The sequence below is a fragment of the Pan troglodytes genome, chromosome 10, assembly GCF_028858775.2.
Source record: "Pan troglodytes isolate AG18354 chromosome 10, NHGRI_mPanTro3-v2.0_pri, whole genome shotgun sequence".
NCBI lineage: Eukaryota > Metazoa > Chordata > Mammalia > Primates > Hominidae > Pan > Pan troglodytes.
In genome coordinates this window covers 40207507-40229006 of record NC_072408.2, presented here as the reverse complement: position 1 = coordinate 40229006, position 21500 = coordinate 40207507, and the positions used below count along the sequence as shown (strand labels likewise).

General features: G+C 40.2%; 1 protein-coding gene across 7 annotated transcripts in view; it reads right to left on the bottom strand.

Moving 5' to 3' along the window:
• SARNP (SAP domain containing ribonucleoprotein) overlaps positions 1-21500 on the bottom strand; it is a 78222-nt gene that overhangs the window by 30134 nt on the left and 26588 nt on the right. For all 7 annotated transcript variants that reach the window (XR_010148298.1, XR_673361.5, XM_063786655.1 and 4 more), the window contains 8 exons: positions 20906-21005; positions 18135-18181; positions 17843-17910; positions 13306-13357; positions 12091-12164; positions 11644-11672; positions 7844-7869; positions 6354-6422 (listed from right to left, as the gene is read on the bottom strand). Coding sequence is in view for 5 of the 7 variants with exons in the window: in XM_063786655.1 (XP_063642725.1) it covers positions 6354-6422; positions 7844-7869; positions 11644-11672; positions 12091-12164; positions 13306-13357; positions 17843-17910; positions 18135-18181; positions 20906-21005 (465 nt within the window). In the remaining 2 variants the exon portion in view is untranslated. The remainder of the gene's footprint in view (positions 1-6353; positions 6423-7843; positions 7870-11643; positions 11673-12090; positions 12165-13305; positions 13358-17842; positions 17911-18134; positions 18182-20905; positions 21006-21500) is intronic.

The following is a 21500-nucleotide window of genomic DNA, read 5'->3' as shown; positions in this document are numbered from 1 at the left end:
CAGGCATGTGCCACACTGCACCTGGCTAATTTGTTTTTACTTTTTATAGAAGACAGGGTCTCACTATGTTGCCCAGGCTTCAAACTCCTTTCCAAGATGAGTTTCCAGCCGCAATGGCTCATGGCCGTAATCTCAGCACTTTGGGAGGCTGAGGCTGGCGGACTGCTTGAGTCCAGGAGTTCAAGACCAGCCTGGGCAACATGGTGAAACCCCATCTCTACAAAAAATACTAAAATTAGCTGGGTGTGGTGGCGCACGCCTGTAGTCCTAGCTACTCAGTAGGCTGAGGTGGGAGGATCACTTGACCCTAGGAGGCTGAGGCTGCAGTGAGCTATCATTGCGCCACTGTACTCCAGCCTGGGTGACAGAGTTAGACCCTGTCTTAAAAAAATAATAAAAATGGTTTCCTATGTGCTAAGTTCTGTCCTTCACCAATGGCACTGACCCAAACACTACTCCTCTTGGGAGGCATGGGAAACAGATAGAGAAAAAACAACCAGTCAAGCACAAGACAGAAAACCTAGCTGGCAATCAATCAGAGCAAACCAGGTAGATGTTATTTATCTGAGTTTTGTTGTCTGAGGGGGGTGGGTGGGAGGTTTATTAGTCCATAGTCACCATGCGACTTATGAGAAAAGTCATGCCACTCTATCCTCAAACAGTCCAAAGAATTGAAGGGGACAATTTACAGCCTCTTGTGTAAAAAATTTCTGTAAATGCCCATGCCATTCTTTGCCTTGTCACCTTCCATTAGCCTAAACCAATAAGATTCTGTTCACTGAGACTTAAGCGGGAAACATGAACAAACAGACTTTTCTTGGGCAGAGGGAAAAGGACATGATGATTTAGGGGAGGCTGGGGGGAGGTGGGAGGAGGTGGGAGAGAGATTTCTTTACATTTCTGTGTAGTGCCTGATATGTATATAGCATACTAGTGGAGCTAAAAACTGAAATATATAAATAGTCATGCAAAAGTCAGCCTAGGAAAAATAGCAGACTCAGGTTCTTAAATCTGTAATATGCTGAAGCCATAAATCTAAAATATGAAGAGGAGATGAGCAGATTGTGACAATTAAAAAAAAATTAGGCTGGGCACAGTGGCTAACACCTGTAATCCCAGCACTTTGGGAGGCTGAGGCAGGAGGATCACTTGAGCCCAGGAATTGGAGACCAGCCTGGGCCACACATGAGATCCTATCTCTTAAAAAAAAGAAAAAAAGAAATCAATCATAAACATTATTCAATCCATGACTCATTTGCTCTCATATACTTCCTCCCTTTATTCATATACTACACTGATCAGTAGCCAAGTCCACTAAAGAGAAATCAGCAAGCACACAGAGTCGTAAGTTGGATCAAGCAGACAATAGAGATGACAAAAAGTGGGTTTTTCATTGTCTTGTTTAGAATACTAGGATAGAGAAGAGGCTACACTACCTGCTAACCTCCACTATTTGCACCACATCTAACTGAATAAAATCTGTGCCTAGAGAATTAAACAACCTAAAGACAAGTGACCAAATTATATAGAAGGCTACACTGGAACCCAGAATCCCAGGATGAAGTGGACAAAAGTATGCTCATCTGGCAGTTCCGTAAACACAAACTTAACCAAGTCACTAACCTCTGCCAACCAACCAAACGCTACATAGCAACTCATTCTAGTGATAAATAGTTAAGCACAAGAACTAGGCAATTCTCATCAGACAATGTACCCAGCTGCAATTCCAGGATGTGGAACTAGAACACTAAGTTCTAGAAAAAAAGAATCCTTACTTTTCTTATGTCTTACTCCTTTTCCTCCAACTTCTCTCCTTTCATAGATTTATTCTGAAACTGCTTATATTTTCTACAATTATTTTAAAAAATTCTCAGCTACAGATTAACAATGGTCCAAGTACGTGGTCTGATAAATAATTTCTAAGCCACTCACAAGTATGAAAGCTGTGTGGGAGATATAAGCTAGATATGAGTTGTCCAATATGGTAGCCAGTAGCCACAAATGGCTTTGTAAAATAAGTTTTACTGGACAGTGCTGGTGTAGACAGCAAAACATCAGCATTTCTGGGACACTGTGATGGTTTATGGGACAAAACAGACCAAAATGTTTAAATTAGGATAGTTCTGAAAATCAAGACTTATAACCAATGTAAATGGGATCTATACTCACAGAGCACATCTCAAAAGGTCACAAATCTTCAAGTGAAGTAGTCCCTGGAAACCATACATATTCTAGTAAAGTGTTACTTAAAATATAGTCTTCCTCCTGGTGCTAGTCTCCAAACTGTTTCTTACCAGTGTGTAAAGGTCCAGAAATTGAAAATGTTAAGAAACTTTCAGAATAATTTAATGCTGTTGTAACATTTTAATTGTATTTTATAGAAGTATCCCTGCAATAATCAAAAAAATTTTTAAGCTAGTTTTTTGCCACAGATAATTTCAGATGCACTACTCTAGCACATATGCAAATAAAAAAATATGCTATACATATTGACAATCAATGTTATTAGAGAAGGAAGCTCACAGCCAGAGTTCTGCCAATTACCATTATTGTATTACAACCCTCCAGAGACTTAAAATGGGTGCTGAAATCTTATCAATGATCAACTAAAACTAAAATTGAGTCAAGTTAATTGACTCAGTTTTAAGGCCATAAAGCCAATTTACCAACAGAACTGAACTAAGAAAAAAGGAAGAAAACTAACATTTATTGAGGGTCAAAGTATCACTGTTAGGTAATTTCGAATACTGTATACAATTTTTTTTTTTTAAGACAGAGTCTAGGCCATGTGCGGTGGCTCACGCCTGTAATCCCAGCACTTTGGGAGGCCAAAGTGAGTGGATCACTTGAGGCCAAAGTTCAAGACCAGCTTGGACAACATGAAGAAAATCCATCTCTACTAAAAATGCAAAATTAGCTGGGCATGGTGGCGCACTCCCATATTCTTAGCTACTCAGGAGGGTGAGGTGGGAAAAATCACTTGAACCCAGGAGGCAGAGGTTGTAATAAGCTGAGATCGCACCATTGCACTCCAGCCTGGGTGACAGAACAAAACCCTGTCTCAGACAAAAAAAAAAAAAGACAGGGTCTCACTCTGTCACCCAGGCTGGAGTGCAGTGTCACTATCATGGCTCACTGCAGCCTCAAACTCCTGGGCTCAATTAATCCTCCCACCTCAGCCTCCCAAAATAATGGGATTTCAGGCATGAGCCACTGCACCTGGCCCTGTATCCAATTATTTACTCTTCCCAACCAGGTTGCTAGTTATTGCTCTAAGTCTTACAGATGAGGATCAAAGAAGTTCAGTAATTTGCTCAAAGTCACAAAGTTAACATATGTATCTGTTTTACTCAGCCTTCTGTGGACTAAAAATGAAAAAAGGTCAAACAAAGAGAAAAAGTCTAGGGAAGGGAAGAGAAAGACCTGATATTCCTGTAATGAAATACTATAAAAATAACACAGGTATACAGTATAGCATTGATGGACAAATTCTTTTCAGCAATGTGTAGTAGGAGCTATGAGCTATGTAGTAAGAGATATGGTGTTCAATTTTGTAAATTCTGAAGGAACACAGACAATTCCTTAGAAGATGGAGTGAATTTTTACTGCTGGGGTTCTCACATATCTAGCCCTCATATAAAAGAGAAGACAGATGAGAACTAGGGCCGCAGAACCAAGGCACCCTTCCCCTTGGCCATATGGCACAACACAAGTGAGCTTTGGTTTGTTTGTTTGTTTGTTTTTTTGAGATGGAGTCTCACTCTGTCACCCAGGCTGGAGTACGGTGGCGCAATCTTGGCTCACCGCAGCCTCTGCCCTCCGAGTTCAAGCGATTCTCCTGCCTCAGCCTCCCAAGTAGCTGGGATTACAGGCACCTGCCACCGCGCCTGGCTAATTTTTTGTATTTTTAGAAGAGATGGGGTTTCACCATCTTGGCCAGGCTGGTCTTGAACTCCTGACCTCGTGATCCACCCGCCTCAGCCTCCCAAAGTGCTGGGATTACAGGAGTGAGCCACCGTGCCAAGTCGTGACCTTTGGTTTGTAACAGCCCTTCCCAATTAAAGTGCATGTGGCTTAAGAATCACATACTCTGCCTCTCAACTTCAAATTTTTTCTTACTTCACAAAAATGAGCAAGTATTCCCACTGAGCACCAATGGTCTCAGCATCATGCTAGGCACATGGACCTGATGCTGTATTTCTGGTTAATATAAAAAATGATAACCCAGGCCAGGCACAGTGGCTCACACCTATAGTCCAGCACTTTGGGAGGCCGAGGCAGGAGGATGGCTTGAGGCCAGGAGTTTGAGACCAGCTGGGCAACACGGAGAGACCTCATCTCTAAAAAAAAAATTCAAAAACTGGCCAGGGATGGTGGCACACATCTGTGGTCCCACCTACTCAGGAGGCTGAGGTGGGAGGCTTGCTTGAGCCTGGGAAATGGAGGCTGCAATGAGCTGTGATCATGCTACTGCTCTGCAGCCTGGGTGTCAGAGTGAGAACTTGTCTCAAAAAAGACTTAAAAAAAAAAAAAAAAAAAAAGTTAACCTAAATGGAAGAAAGATGGAACAAAGTTGTGCACAAGTGTTCCGTAGTGGCACAATAATGATTACTTTTAGTGTTTAGTTTTTTCCCAAGCAAAATATATAACCAATATCAGGTAAGTTTCTTCCAATGGTTTTCTAGAGAGCTAAATGCTTTTATGCTGAGTTGGAAATACTGATGTTTTTCTTTTTTTGAGACAGAGTCTCACTCTGTTGCCCAGGCTGGAGTATAGTAGCACGATCTCGGCTCACTATAACCTCTGCCTTCCGGGTTCAAGTGATTCTCCCACCTCAGCCCCCCAAGTAGCTGGGATTACAGGCATGTATCACCATGCCCAGCTAATTTTTGTAGTTTTAGTAGAGACAGGGTTTCACCATGTTGGCTGGGCTGGTCTCGAACTCCTGACCTCAGGTGATCTGCCCACCTCAGCCTCCCAAAGTGCTGGGATTACAGGCACGGTGGTGCCCGACTGATTTTTTTCTTTCTTTTTTTTTTTTTCTTGAGACGGAGTCTCGCTCTGTCACCCAGGCTGGAGTGCAGTGGTGCAATCTCAGCTCACTGCAAGCTCCCCCTCCCAGGTTCATGCCATTCTCCTGCCTCAGCCTCCTGAGTAGCTGGGACTACAGGCACCGGCCACCACACCCAGCTAATTTTTTTGTATTTTTAGTAAAGACGGGGTTTCACCGTGTTAGCCAGGATGGTCTCAATCTCCTGACCTCGTGATCCGCACATCTCCGCCTCCCAAAGTGCTGGGATTACAGGCGTGAGCCACCACGCCTGGCCCGATTTTTTTCTTAAATGCTGGTTTTTCTGGTTTCAAATACCCTGCCACCACTTTGACAACCAAGAAACATGCTCTTGTTCTAAACAACAAAGATTAAGAGACCACCTGCCCTAGGCAAATAGAAAAATCCTTATCATTTTCTCCAATGTGCCTAGCAAAACTACAAAGGCAACTATGCCCTGGGGAACCAATCACCCCACATAGCATGAAGTAAACAAAGTCATCTTGCTTAATAAACTAAATAATATCAGTTAGCTGAGGGGCATAAAGAATGAATTAACTTTTTTTTGTTGTTCCACCAATCCTCCAAGTTTTATTTCTAAGTACTTCTGACCTAAAGACAAGACTGTCTTCTCCTGATTATTTAATTCCCATTATGCCTATTATCAAAGTTAAAGTAGATGTAATAAGTTTTAACATCACTGAATTTAACATCTTAACCAACAGAAATATAGACCATACTCAGGCTGGGTGCAGTGGCTCACGCCTGTAATCCCAGCACTCTGGGAGGCAGAAGTGGGTGGATCCCTTAGGCCCAGGAGTTTGAGACCAGCTTGGGTAACATAGCAAAATCCCGTCTCTACCAAAAATTGAAAAAAATTAGCTGGGCATGGTGGCACGTGCCTGTAGTTTTAGCTACGAGAAAGGCTGAGGTGGGAGGATCACCTGAGCCCAGGGAGGTCAAGCCTGCAGTGAGCCGTGATCGCACCACTGCACTCCAGCCTGGGCAACAGAATGACCTTGTCTCAAAGGAAAAAAAAGAAAGAAAGAAAAGAAATGTAGACCCTGCTCTAGCAGCCTGGGTGAAAGCTATGAAAACAATCCACGGGAAAAAACAATCAGCTTGTGAAATAATTCCTGTAACATAATCAAGAGTCAGTGAGAGGAGGTGACAGTCAATCAAGTATGTGAAATGAAATGCTTTGTAGCCAGCTACATTCTCAGGAGGGTCATTTCCAGCCTATGTAGTTCCCATAAGCTGCTCTAATGTCACAAAAACATTACTTCCATCGAGCCTACATTACCTTTCTGGAGATTGAAGAGACATTCAAACCAAATCTTTGAGCTCTTTCCTTCAGCTTATCCAAGTTAACCTATAAAAACATAGGGGAAAGAACATAGTTTTAAAAAATCAAAACAGAAAACAAAAAATGCAGAAACTATAGTATGAAGCTAAGAGTTCAAATAAGCCTATAACATCAAAGACACCCTATGAGCAAAATAAGAAAACTAAGCAGCAACCATCCAGTCCACTGATTATGGCCTCCTCTGGAATGCAGTGAAAGATTCAGTCCTGCCTCCTGCATTTATCACAGGTGTCAAGAGCCTAAGGAGGGCTTAAGATCAAGGGAAGCCAAACACTGCCAGGGAAAGCAAACACATGTCTAAATCATCACCTCCAAACAAGTCTACCATTCACAATCCAAAATCATTAATTCTCATGTGGTCTCTGCAAGTATTTCTTAACTCTATCTCCAAACAAAGAGAAACTATCACGGAAGCACCTTTTTCAGAAGACAATCTATAACTACTACCCAACTCGATTCTCTTCCCTCCTCTTTCTTGGAAACCTTGGTACATGGACTTGCTACTATTGTTAAGAATTATTTAGGGCCAGGCGCGGTGGCTCACGCCTGTAATCCTAGAAGTTTGGGAGGCCGAGGCAGGTGGATCACCTGAGGTCAGGAGTTCAAGACCAGCCTGGCCAACATGGTGAAACCCCGTCTCTACTAAAAATACAAAAATTAGCCGGGCATGGTGGCGGGCACCTGTAATCCCAGCTACTTGGGAGGCTGAGGCAGGAGAATTCCTTGAACCCGGGAGGCGGAGGCTGCAGTAAGCTGAGATCGCACCACTGCACTCCAGCCTGGGCAAAAGAATGAAACTCTGTCTCAAAAAAAAAAAAAAAAAAGAATATTTAGGAAATTTTCATTAATAATATTAAACCCTCACTTACAATATTAAACAGCAACCCCTAAAGCAGGATTTCATAAAGCTGATTCTATTTCACCACAGCATTCGTTACCATTTTTTAAATATGCTGACTAGTCACAATGGTCCAGAAAGCCATTTTATTCTACCATTCTTTACTCTGATTTCACATTTCACGGATAGTATTTAAAAAAAAAAAAAAAAAGCACTATCTACAAACAGAACTCCTAAATTGCTTCCATAGATTCTCTTGTGGTAATTATGAATTAGACATTATCTAAGGCCACTGGACAAGGCCTCCAGTACCATAAAACAGTTACATACATGGCTAACAAAATCCATTCTTACTTTCAAAAAGAGTGGTAGGAAGGAAGACGTCTGCAGTAATTGAACATGTGACAATTTTCCTGACCTCTCAGTATCTCCAACAATTTTTTAAATTCAAGACATACAACATTGTACTGAAAACAGTCAACAAATTAATGTTCTCAGAGTTTCCTCTAATCTGGGGAGGAGGAGTCTCTAAAGTTAGCTATATAGAATTAAGATCTGGGTGTGTAAGAAATAAAAAAAGATTTCTTACCATAGGTTTGTTATCAGATGACAGACCTAAGGAAGTAAATAAAGTTTTATTTAATATTTTTAAAAGTCATAAAAGCCAACAGTCTTCAAGTCAAATTAGGCAACATAAAAACAGTATACGGGACACACATCCTTTATCCTATGATGACAAAGAAAAGGCAGAAATTGCATGTAGCGATCATGTCTGCATTCACTGCTAGCAGGAACATAAAATGGTATAGCTGCTTTGGAAAACAATTTGGCAGTTCCTCAAAAGATAAATACAGTTACATATGATCCCACAATTCCACTGCTAGCTATACAGCTAAGAGAAAATGAAAACATATAATTACACAAAAATTTGTACATAAATGTTCACAGCAGCATTATTCATATTAGACAAAAAGTTAAAGAAAAACACCCATCAACTGATGACTGGCTAAATTAAGTATGGTATATCCATACAATGGAATATTATTAAACAATAAAAATGAATAGAGATACATGCTACAACATTAATGAACCTTGAAAACTATGCTAAGTGAAAGAATCCAGTCACAAAAGACAATACACTATACGTACTATACGAATTCATTTATATGAAGGCAAATTTCCACGGAGAAAAAAACCTCAGTGGCTGCTTAGGGCTGGGCAGGGAGAGGTAATGGAGGATATCTACTAATGGGCACAGACTTTCTTTTTGGGGTGATAAGCACGGTGATGATGGCTGCACAACTCTGTGAATATACTATGAAATAATGAATTATATATCTTTAAATGGATGAACTGTATGTTATATAAATTGCATCTCAGTAAAGCTGTTAAAAAAGAGATCACATCTGGACAAACAAGAACTACTATCATGAGTTGAAATTATGGCTCCTGGCCGGGTGCGGTGGCTTACGCCTGTAATCCCAGCACTTTTGGAGGCCAAGGCGGGTGGATCACCTGAGGTCAGGACTTGTAGACCAGCCTGACCAATATGGTGAAATCCCATCTCTACTACAAATACAAAAATCAGCCAGGCGTGGTGGCGTACACCTGTAGTCCCAGCTACTCAGGAGGCTGAGACAGGAGAATTGCTTGAACCCGGAAGGCAGAGGCTGCAGTGAGCTGAGATGGCGCCACTGTGCTCCAGCCTGGGCGACAGAGCAAGACTCCATCTCAAAAAAGAAAAAAAGAAAAAAAAAAGAAATTATGGCTCCTTAAGGCCAATTTTCTGTCCTGAAATTATCACCAAGAAACTAGCCAATAATTATTTACTTCAAACTTTTCAGGATTTCATTCAAAAAAACAGTGCTTGCTTTTAAATGTTCCCAAATTCCATTATTTTTTAGAGTTACTCTATAGTTCTAAGATGTCAGAATTATGAGTAACACTGAAACTGTATTTTTTATCAGGTTCCCTTTTCAGACTATTAATTTTAACTATTATCTTTCTTCAAATAGCATTTTAGCCTTGCACCTGTAGTCCCAGTTACTTAGGAGGCTGAGGGAGGATTGCTTGAGCCCAGGAGCTCAAGTCCAGCCTGGGCAATATAGTGAAACCCTGTCTCTTAAAAAAAATAAAAAAGCACCACGTTCTATAATTTCTGTTGTATCTTCACCAATTATATCTCTCTTGATGTAACTAAGAGCCAGAAAAAAAATTTTTTTTTCTAAAACACTTAGTGATAGCGGCCAGAATTTTTCTGTCTTTTTAAAAGCACAGCAAAACACTACAAGAAGATCTCTGGGGGACATTTTCTTACTTAAAACTACTGACGAGTCACAGGGAAAACTGGATTGAATTGGAAGACTACATTTAAATTTTAAGTTCCTGAGAAAAGGGGCTATGTTCTTTTTGTTTTTTTGAGAAAAGAGTCTCATTCTGTCCCCCAGGCTGGAGTACAGTGGAGCAATCTCTGCTCACTGCAAGCTCCGCTTCCCACGTTCAAGCACTTCTCCTGCCTCAGCCTCCCAAATAGCTGGAATTACAGACGCGCAACACCACACCCAGCTTTTTTTTTTTTTTTTTTTTGTATTTTTAGTAGAGAAGTATTTCGCCATGTTGGCCAGGCTGGTCTCAAACTCCTGACCTTAAGCAATCCACCTGCCTTGGCCTCCCAAAGTGCTGGGACTACAGGTGTGAACCACCGTGCCCAGCCTGTCCTTTTTTTAAATTCTGAGACAGGATCTTGCTCTGTCACCCAGGCTAGAGTGTCATGGCAAGATCACACTCACTGCCAGCCTTGACCTCCCAGGCTTAAGAGATACTCCCACCCCAGCGCCCCAAGTAGCTGGGACTACAAACGCCTGCCACCATGTCTAGTTAATTTTTTAATTTTTTGTAGAAACAAGGTGTCACTTTGTTTCCCAAGCTAGTTTCCAACTCCTGGGTTCAACTGATCCTCCCGGCTTGGCATCCCAAAGTGCTGGGATTACAGGCGTGAGCCATCACACCCAGCCGTTTCTTAAAAATAATAACTATTTCAGGCTCGGCACACCTGTAATCCCACCATTTTGGGAGGCAGAGGTGAGTGGATCACTTGAGGTTAGGAGTTCAAGACCAGCCTGGCCAACACAGTGAAACCTGTCTCTACTAAAAATACAAAAATTAGCTGGGTATGGTGTCACGCACCTGTGGTCCCAGCTACTCAGGAGGCTGAGGCAGGAAAATAGCTTGAACCTGGGAGGCAGAGGTTGCAGTGAACCAGATCACGTCCCTGCACTCCAGCATGGGTGACAGAGCAAGACTGTGTCTCAAAAAATAGTAATAATTTCCTCTAATTCATTACAAAAGTGATACATATTCATTGTATGGATTTTAATAACACAGACAAGCAAAAAGAAATAAATCATTCAAAATTCCACCAACCAGAGATAAGAGTATTAACAATTTAGAATACAGTCGTCCCTCCATTTCCTCAGGGGATTGGATCCAAACCCACCCCTCCAGCTGATACCAAAATCCACCACAATCAAGTCCTGCAGCAGATATAAGCTGCTCCTCCATATCTGCAGGTTTCACATCCCAAGAATACTGTATTTCTGAACCGCATTTGGTTATGGTGAACCCTCAGATACAGACAGCAAACTGTATTTATTGAAAAAAAAAAAAAAATCCAAGTATAAGTGGACCTGTGCAGTTCAAACCTTGCTGAAGTGTCTACTATGTATCCTTCCAAGCTTTTTTCCTATCTATACATGCACTCTTACATGACTAAAATGGGAACGTACTGTTAATATAATTTTGCAACTTTTTTCATTAATATCTCTGATAAATATCTTTCAATATTATTTCAGCACAGTAGTCTGCTATACCATGGCACACATTTAATAACTAATTCTCTGTTGTACAGTTGGTTGTTTCCAGTTATTGATCACTATAAATAATGCTGTGATAATCCCTGAGGCTAAGTCTTTATGCACATTCAAGACTATTTCCTTATACGTTCCTAGAAGTGAAACTGTTAAGGTAGAAGATATTCTTTTCTCTTTTATCACTTATAATAGCCAGTATAACACTGGATAGTATGCAATAATTTTATGCAGTTGAGACCCCAGAATAAGTAAGCAAAGTACTAGAGAAACTTCTTTGAAGATGTTCAAGAAAAGACAGACAAATGTTGGCACTTCCTATCCTCTCATAACATTCAGTATCTCTCTTAATTGCCCAGGAAGGCCTAAGTATAATTTTACCTAAAGCAGGAGATGAATGTTACAATCTCTTAAGAGTTTCTACAGCTAGCAAATTTACCTTATTTTGGAGAAATGAAACCTGTTATACCAGAAAAGAAAGAATAAAAAAGTAACTTTCTCAGAAGTATCTCTGTACTCTTACCTTTTGTTGGAACTGAAGAAATCCCAAACCTGAAGAAGGAAAAACAAACTAAATTTTAGGAAGCTGTTCACACTCCTGGTTGTCTGTCTCCGTGTCAAGTATACATATGACACTTCTTGCTTGTGATCTCAAGCCTTGCAATCATTAGCTAATTCTAACAACCCCATGAAAGAGGTTCAGAAATTAAGCTAAAAGGAAGCCTTATCAGAATTAGTAGTAGTCAGTTCCTGGCTTTAACTGTTACAAAAACCCTTCTCAATAAAGCTCAATTTATAGCTACTATAACCAAATCAGTAGACATGTTCTGAATAGGGTCAAAAAAGTGTTCATATCCTTCAGCAAGCCTCTATTCTACTTAAAATCAACAATTATACCTAAAAGCTAGGATCACACATCTTCATCTTTACAACACCCCTATCAGAGGCCCAAAAGGCTGGGGACACTCACCTAGCTGCCCGAGCAGCTTTCTTACTCTCCAAGCTCACAGGTACATTGAATCGTTCAGCCCTCTTCTGCATTCTCTAAGTAAAAATAGACAAAAGGGAGAAAAAAAAGTCAATTTATGGTTTAAGAAAGTCAGTCAGAGGTAGGTATCTTTAAAAAAAAAAAAAAAAAAAAAAAGAGTCTCACTCTGTCCCCCAGCCTGGAGTGCAGTGGCATGATCTCGGCTCACTGCAACCTCAGCCTCCTGGGTTGGAGCGATTCTCGTGGCTCAGCCTCTTAAGTAGCTGGGATTACAGGACTGTGCCACTGTGCCCAGCTAATTTTTGTGCTTTTAGTAGAAATGAGATTTCACCATGATGGCCAGGCTGATATTGAACTCCTGGCCTCAAGTGAACTGCCCACCTCAGCCTCCTAAACTGCTGGGATTACAAGTGTGAGCCACCTGGCCCAGCCAAAGGTAGGTATCTTAAAAATATCAGAAGTAATTTCTTAGGGTCTAAACTGAAAATACTGACAATCCTAGAAGATATCAGGTTGTGTCCATGCTAGGACTTAACGGCCATTCCCAGAAAGCAAACAAAAAAAGACTATTATTAGATGCCCTCAAAAACAAAAGGGAGAAATAAAGTAAAACCTACATTATGCATGAAGCCAAGAAGTCAAAAGCTATGTTTGGCTGACCTTTGAAAAGTGATCAAAGGAATAGATTGGTTCCAACACCAATGGTATTCTTTCAGTTAGAAATGAGGCAGCATTGTTTTATGCCATTCTAAAAGAGTTTAATAATTCTCTACTTTGCAAGTATGATACTGAACACAAGATCTCAAATGGAACCTGGTTTCACAGTCCTGCACCACAGAAACCAGAGAAATTTCAATCTCAGCTACTGGCCAGTAGCAACATAAGAGTCACATCTACCAATACATTTTCAAGGTACAATCCTCCTAAATCTAATCCTAGGTTTGAAAACATCTCAAAGAGAGTCACTGTTAAGACCATAATATTACATATAAAAAGACTACAACTTCAAGAATGACTACCCCTACGCCAGCCAAATATTTTCCAAAGAGTAGCTGGCAGTGAAACGTATCAACACCAAAATCTGCCAATACTGATTTTCTGCCTGTGAATAAATTTTAGAGGATGATGCAGATATAATAAAGGGTAAGAGGGAGAGAGAAATGTAGAGACTGTTCTACTAGGGAGCAGAATACCTACCTCAGTCTGTGGTATTTCAGATGTAATTTTCACCACTTTCTTCTCTGCTGCCCTAGAAAAGAAAGAGATTTTTTTAAATGAGAAAACTGATATTCTAAACCACAACCTCAGAAATGTGTAAGAATTCACCTGAGTCACCATGCTCTGCCCTATTATCTCTCTGCCACCCCCTAAGCCAAAGAAACATGAAGTCCACTAGAGCTTTGGTTCCTTTAACTGTCATCTATTGAGAGGGAAGAGTTCAAATAACAAACTAAGCTTCTTTAGCTAAAGTATAATAAAGAAATAAGGAAAGAAGTCTGGTTAAATATACTGGGCTGAAGGGAAACACTCAAAGGACACCAGAAACCATCTCATTTGCTTTTAGGAACTTTTCAATTTACTTTTTTTTTTTTCTGAGACAGAGTTTTGCTCGTCGCCCAGGCTGGAGTGCAATGGCGCAATCTCAGCTCACTGCAACCTCTACCTCCTGGGTTCAAGAGATTCTCCTGCCTCAACCTCCTCAGTAGCTGGAATTACAGGCACCTGCCACCACGCCCAGCTAATTTTTGTATTTTTAGTAGAGATAGGATTTCACCATGTTGGCCAGGCTAGTCACGAACTCCTGGCCTCAAGTGATCCACCCGCCTCGGCCTCCCAAAATGCTGGGATTACAGGCATCAGCCACCGAGCCCAGCCTTTAATTTACTTTTGAACTAATGAGTAACCCTCCAATCCTCCTTTAAGTACCACCTCCCAATGTTCATCACAACAATTAGTAAGTACTCTACAAGGTCTGGTTTCCTTCTTTTAAAAATCCCTTATTTCTCCCATGGGGAATGTAGCTCTAGCTGGAACAGTCAAAGTGAAACAAATAAAAATGCCAAAGAAGGTAGGAAGAAAAAAGTCTAAGGGGAGTTTGAATTAGGAAAACATGGTAAGCTAGTGGTCAAAGGTTTAAGAGAAAACAAAAGAGGGGGGACCACAGGGGCGGGAGACAAAGTTCAGAAGTACCCACGATAAATGGAAGGGCATTAACCCTCCACCAAACAACTCCCATAAAACTGTGGGTCATAACCAGTCTCATTAAGGTCCCTCATTTAGAGACATGGGCAGCTTTTGTTCCAATATCCTGGACACTTTTCCCATTTGATGCCCTGAAAGGTAGTAATGGTTTAATGACATTTTCAGAGGAAGCAATTCTGGAATAAGAACTTACTCTCTTCCACCCTTTTATTGGAAATCCCTGGACTGAAGACAAGCAATGGGTGCCCCCTGCTGACTATAACGAAGTCCTACAATATGTAACCGCTTTAGCTGGTTGAGGGTGGGGAATTAAACTAGAAACAGGTATATTTTTGGAGAACTTCAGGCCAAAGATGAAGAAGGGGATCTCCTTTTAAATAGTCAAGGAATCTAAACTAGCCCTGGCTATTCTGACGTTTAAAGAAATTTCTAAACGCTTCCCATTTCCTTGCCATCCTTCCCTAACCTTGTCTTATAATTTAGGCACAAAAGGCTAAAGTTTAATGTTTTACTTGAAATCCAATGCCATCAAGAAAGCAGTACTCTCCATCAACCCCAGTGTAATGACTTCCTCCCCATTACCATTCTGAAGCACAGTCAATGCAGTGCACACCATGGCAGAAAGGGAACCCCAGACGGGAAGTTTCCTTCCATTCTATTACAATTCCCTTAGGCAACTAAACTCAAGCGCAATAAATAAACATCAAATTCTGGGATGCATGGGAAATTTCCATTCTTCACTGAGAAATTTCTCTCCTACCCAATCACATAAACAACATTCCCTGAAATACAGAGACCCAGAATCTTTTTGTACATACTTCAGTCTAACCACAACTATCCTCTAAAAATCAAAAACGATCACCCCACCCACTTCAATTTCCTTGTTTCAAAATTCATTAATAGAATTAAAGCCCCCTGAACAGAATGCACATTTTAAATATTCTATGAATAATGAACTTCAAACTTTCGAACCTCTATTTTTTAACCCACAGAAGCCAATTATCATGGTATTCACTTGATCTTCTTTCTTGTTCCAGAAATCCCCATAACATTTCTATTTTAAAGCTATCTCACAAAGTCATTTTTTCAAGGCACTATATCTAATTATAAACATCTTATGATGGAAAGATAACTAAATGGCTTTAGAAAGTAGTATTTGATAGGCTGGAAAGTAGTATTTGATAGGCAGGTGATTACTGGCTCACACCTGTAATCCCAGCACTTTGGGAGGCCAAGGCAGGTGGATCGCTTTGAGCTCAAGAGTTTGAGACCAGCCTGGCAAACACGGCGAAACCCCATCTCTACAAAAAATACAAAAAAAGAGCTGGGTGTAGTGGCTCGTGCCTGTAGTCCCAGCTACTCAGGAGGCTGAAGCTGGAGGACTGCTTGAGCCAGGAAACGGAGGTTGCAGTGAGCCAAGATTGTGCCACTGCACTCCAGCCTGGACAACGGAGTGAGACCCTGTCTCAAAAATAAATAAATAAAGGGATATTTGACAAAAATCTATCAAGATGTTAAATGTACATCCTCTGTGATGCAGCAAATCCACTGCTAGGAATTTACCCTGTGGGTATACTTGTGAGTATAAATAATTAGAAAAGGACACGCAGAACTACATTTTTTTTAAATGAATAATCTAAATGTCCATCAACAGAAGACTGGTGAAATAAATTACTGTTTATCCATAGAATGCAATACTATTAAATGCTAGAAAGAACAAGGTTCTAAGTTGATAACTAGTAAATCTGGGTGATAGGTAGATGAGAGTCTATTACACTAGTCGAACTTTTGTATATACTTGTAATTTCCCATAATAAGCTAAACAAAAAGAGACCACTTCCTAGGATAATTATCCTGACTTTACAGGGTCTACTGAGGATAAAATGAAAGTACATGTAAAACATTCAGAACAATGCCTAGCATATAACTCTTAAGAACAATGCCTAGCATATAACTAACACTTACATAAGAAAATGATGATATAAAAAATTTCCAGATGTGAAAAAAAATCAAGAGTGTGCACAGTGTGTGTATACGTGTATCTATATATACACATACATACATATACACATGTACAGACCCCATATATAAAATCTTCCAAAAGTATGTACTGTTCTAAAAACCTCAGTAAAGTCAGATCTGAGAATGGATACAAAGGGTACTTAATTTTTAATTGATATACTCCACTATGTACTGACTTTTTACTTGTAAATACACTGCCTTTTATAATTAAATGCACTAACACAGCTATGAGGAACAAAAATGTTCAAAGTTTAGGACTCAACGGCTCTTAATGTACTATAGTACAAAATGGCCAGACATTTGTGGAAAAAGCCCCAAATTAAAGATGTTTAGGATCACCCTTGTGGAACAGTTTAAACAAATCAAGATCTACTTTCCATTCTAGCACTTTGTCCTCCCCTCCTCCACTGTAAATCAGAAAGCAAGAGAGAACAGAGTGCTACTTCAGAAACATAACCTCTAACCAACACCCTCCTCCCTTACAAAACTCCTTTATATAGAGTGTCACACTTTTTTTTTTTTTTTTCCGAGACAGCTCTGGCTCCCAGGCTGGAGTGCAGTGCCACAGTCTCGGCTCACTGCAACCTCCACCTCCCAGGTTCAAGCAATTCTCCTGCCTCAGCCTCCCAAGTAGCTGGGATTACAGGTGCCCTCCACCACGCCCAACTAATTTTTGTATTTTTAGAAGAGACAGGGTTTCACCATCTTGGCCAGGCTGGTCTTGAACTCCTGACCTCATAATCCACCCACCTCGGCCTCCCAAAGTGCTGGGATTACAAGTGTGTGCCACCGTGCCTGGCCTCAGTTTTACACTTTTCCAGAAAAGTGCAAAACTCTTATGAACAGTTAACAGAATGGGCCGGGCACGGTGGCTCACACCTGTAATCCCAGCACTTTGGGAGGCCAAGGCAGACGGATCATTTGAGGTCAGTTCAAAACCAGCCTGGCCAACATGGTAAAACCCTGTCTCTACTAAAAATACAAAAATCAGTCGGGCAGTAGTGGCACACACCTATAATCCCAGCTACTCGGGAGGCTGAGGCAGGAGAATTGCTTGAGCCTGGGAAGCAGAAGTTACGGTGAGCCAAGATCACGCCACTGCACTCCAGTCTGGGCAACAGAGTGAGATCCTGTCTCAAAAAAAAAAAAAAGTTAACAGAGTTTACACAGTTTTACACTGTATACAGAATTGTACAGATTCTCTATAGAGTAACAGAATAATCTATTATGGTGACCCTACAAAAGAACAACAAAGGCTAGGAGAATTAAACTATGTCTGGTCTTGAAGTCACCTGGTCCTAATTACCTATTACATAACTCAGAGACAATTTGCTTTACTTCACTGGGACCAAGTACTTTGAAGTAGTCCCTTCTAAAAAACAAAAAAATGACCTAATCAGAAAGGAAAAGGCCAATGGGAACATGTAAGAGGTAAACAAAGTTAAACATTAAATACATTAAGAAAAGAGCTGCCTGCTCTGTACTCAGATTATAAAAAAGGGATAATTACACATCAACAGTTTTTTCAGGGGGTTCTTCCTCTTTGACAGGGAGCTCAATGGGCTTTGTTTCTTCTTCCTAAAACCAAATGAAACAAGGTGGTTAACATAAATCTAAAGAATAAATATCTATCAAAAGAAGAACATCAGAACTCCAAAATAAACCAGTCTCTCAGAACCTTCATACCCATCTTATGCTCCCCTAATAAATTTACATCTAAGTCCTCCAATGACTGATGTTAAAGCAATGTGGCCAAAGCAGTGGCACATTACCAGAGACTAACCTTACTCTATCCAACTCACCTCTGTTTCATCTCCCAGTACATCTTCTTCATTTGCCTCCTCTTCAGCTAAAGAATATTAAAATATTCAGGTCAAGCCCTGCTACAAAACCATCTTGATCACTTACCAAGGTTAAAATTATAATCACTTTGCTTTCCCCCAAAAAATCCAACAGTGAAGGCAGAAACTGATGCACATAAAATCTGCTACATCTGGAGAAGATAAAACCAGATTTCTACCTAACATTAATTACAAATGTGAACTCCAGTTGGACTGAAGAACTAAATGTGAAGTCAAACTAGAGAATTAATTTTAAAAGTAATGTTGGGCCAGGCACCGTGGCTCTCTGTAATCCCAGCAATCTGGGAGGCAGAGGCGGGTGGATCGTTTGAACCTAGGAGTTCAAGCGACCAGCTTGGGGAACACAGCGAAACCCCGTCTTTACAAAAAACATAAAAAATTAGCTGGGTGTGGGGGTGTGCGCCTATAGTCTTAGCTACTGGGGAGGCTGAAGTGGGAACATTACTTGAACCCAGAAGGCAGAGGTTGCAGTGAGCTGAGATCATGTCACTGCACTCCAGCCTGGGTGACAGAGCAAGACCCAGTCTTGAATAACAAACAAAAAAAGTATGTGGAAAAGTATCTTTGAGATTTAGTGGTGGGGAAAGATTTGTTTAAAAGAAAAACAACCCAGAACCAAAAGTAAGAGGTGAAAAATTGAAGATTTTTCAAAACTAAGTACTTCTACTTAAGGATAGCACAAAGAAACTTAAAAGACAAATGACAAGACATTTGTTTTTGTTGAGACAGAGTCTTACTCTGTCGCCCAGATGAAGTGCAATGGCACAATCACAGCTCCCTGCAGCCTCCCCCTCCTGGGCTCAAGGGATCCTCCTGCCTTAGCCTCCCAAGTAGGTAGGACTACAGGTGCACATCACCACACCCAGCTAATTTTATTATTTTTCTTAGAGATGGGATCTCACTATGCTGCCCAGACTGGTCTCAAACTCCGGGCCTCAAGAGATCATACCACCTTAGCCTCCCAAAGTGCTGAGTTACAGGCATGAACCACCCCGCACAGCCAAAGAAGATATTTGTGCCTAAAATCAACAAAAGAATAGTTATTAGAATATAAAAGAAATGCCTGCAAGCCAACAGGCAAATTATGGGAACCTCAACAGAAAAATGGGCAAAGAAGAAACCCAAAGAATTGTGAAATGTTTAAACTTTTTTCATGGAGAACATAAAACAGCCAACAAATTAGCAAAACTTGGGCCACTTGATAGGACAGTGCCAAGTTTAGGTTTGTGAAGATACAAGAACCCTTATGTACTAGTAATGAGATTGTAGATCTACAGAGCAATTCTGGAAAATAATTTGGGAGTCCTTAGTCACATTAAGTATATATTTATGAATATTAATTAGCAATACCATTCTTGGGCATATACCCTAAAAAGACTTTCACAGGAACATAAGAGCATAAAATAAGTAGTTCATAATAATATACTATATACTATTAGTATATAGGATATAGTATACTATATCCTACAGGTTAAGCATCACCAATCTGAAAATTCAAAACCTAAAATGCTCCTAAATCTAAAACTTTCTGAAGGCTGATATGATACAAGTGGAAAACCCCACACCTAACCTCATGCAATGGGTCACAGTCAAAACTTTGTTTCATGTACAAAATTATTTTAAATACTGTATAAAACTACTTTCAGATATGTGGATAAGAAACAAATAAATTTTGTGTTTAGGCTTGGATCTCACCCCCAAGATATCTCATTATATATATACACAAATATTCCAAAATCCGAAAAAACTAAAATCTGAAACACTTCTAGTCCCAAGCATTTCAAATATATAACACTCAACCCATAGTATAATATATACTATATACTATTATACACATATAGTATACTATAAGTAGTATCACTTATAGTAGCAGAGGCTTGGTGGCAATAAAATTTTCTGTCACCGAGTGAATTAAGTAAAATGTGTGGTTATCCATCATTGAATGTTATGCAGGAATTAGAATCAACAGACTAGATAACTACACAGTCACATTCCACATGGACGCATCTTTAAAAAAAAAAAAAACACAATACTTAGTGAAAAAAATGAGAAATAAAGCAAGGCTATGGCCAGTTATGTAATTACCAATTATATAAATGAAAACATTCTACAAAACAACACTACATAGTTTACCAGGAAAAAGACCAAAAAAATACATTCAAGCACATTAGAACGGGTGCCTAAATGGGTTGGGGAGAAAGTGAAATGAGGAATAGAAATAAAAGGGAATACGTAAATAAAAATTAGATAGAGAACTTGTACAACCTAAGATGTAGGTTGTACAAGATGGCTGGGCGCGGTGGCTCACAACTGTAATCCCAGCACTTTGGGAGGCTGAGGCGGGTGGCTCACCTGAGGTCAGGAATTCTAGACCAGCCCAACCAATATGGTGAAACCCGTCTCTACTAAAAATACAAAAATCAGCCAGGCGTGGTGGTGCCCGCCTGTAGTCCCAGCTGCTTGGGAGGCTGAGACAGGAGAATTGGTTGAACCCGGGAGACAGAGGTTGCAATGAGCTGAAACTGAGTCACTGCACTCCAGCCTGGGCAACAGAGCAAGACTCCATCTCAAAAAAAAAAAAAAAGAGTTTTCTTGATGCTGTTAATTAAGAGCTTACATTGCTAATGACCTGAAAAAAAAAAGAAATATTTTCAGTGTCAAAGCCTGAAAATCCCCTCACTCACATCACTCCGCCTCCACAAAGTACTCACCATGTTCTTCAAGATATGCCTGGAGTCTGTGGATAAGATCTTGCTTTATTCCCTTGGTCTCCAAACCACGAGCAAGACATTCTTGCTTTAGTTCGGCAAGCTGAGGGGAAAAAAATAAAACTTTTCCTTAGTTAACAGGATGAACACCAGTGAATAAAATGGTAGTTCCCACAAGGAAAAGAAAAAAAGAAAATGAAGTTCCATCCCAAATTACTGCCCTTAATTCTACCAAGGCTCTAGGTCCACAAAGATGATCCATTTTCCTCTAACGATATTCAACATACAAGAGGAACTGCCTAACAGATGCTGAAGAATAAACATCACACTTTAATAAAAAACCTCATCTATTTGTATACCTACTAACTGTCACAAATCTCTAGTTATTTCTAAATATTCTGAGGGGGAAAAAGGTTTTTTTCTTAAGACTACTGTGGCAGCCAGCATATTGGAAGAATGAACCTTCAAGTAGAAAATCCAATGATCTAAAAGCAGATTCTCCTTACCACTTATTATCCCAGATCCGTTATTACAATCTACCATATACATGCATACAGGTCTAACCACCATAGAATTAGGTAGATGCATTAGCTAATGC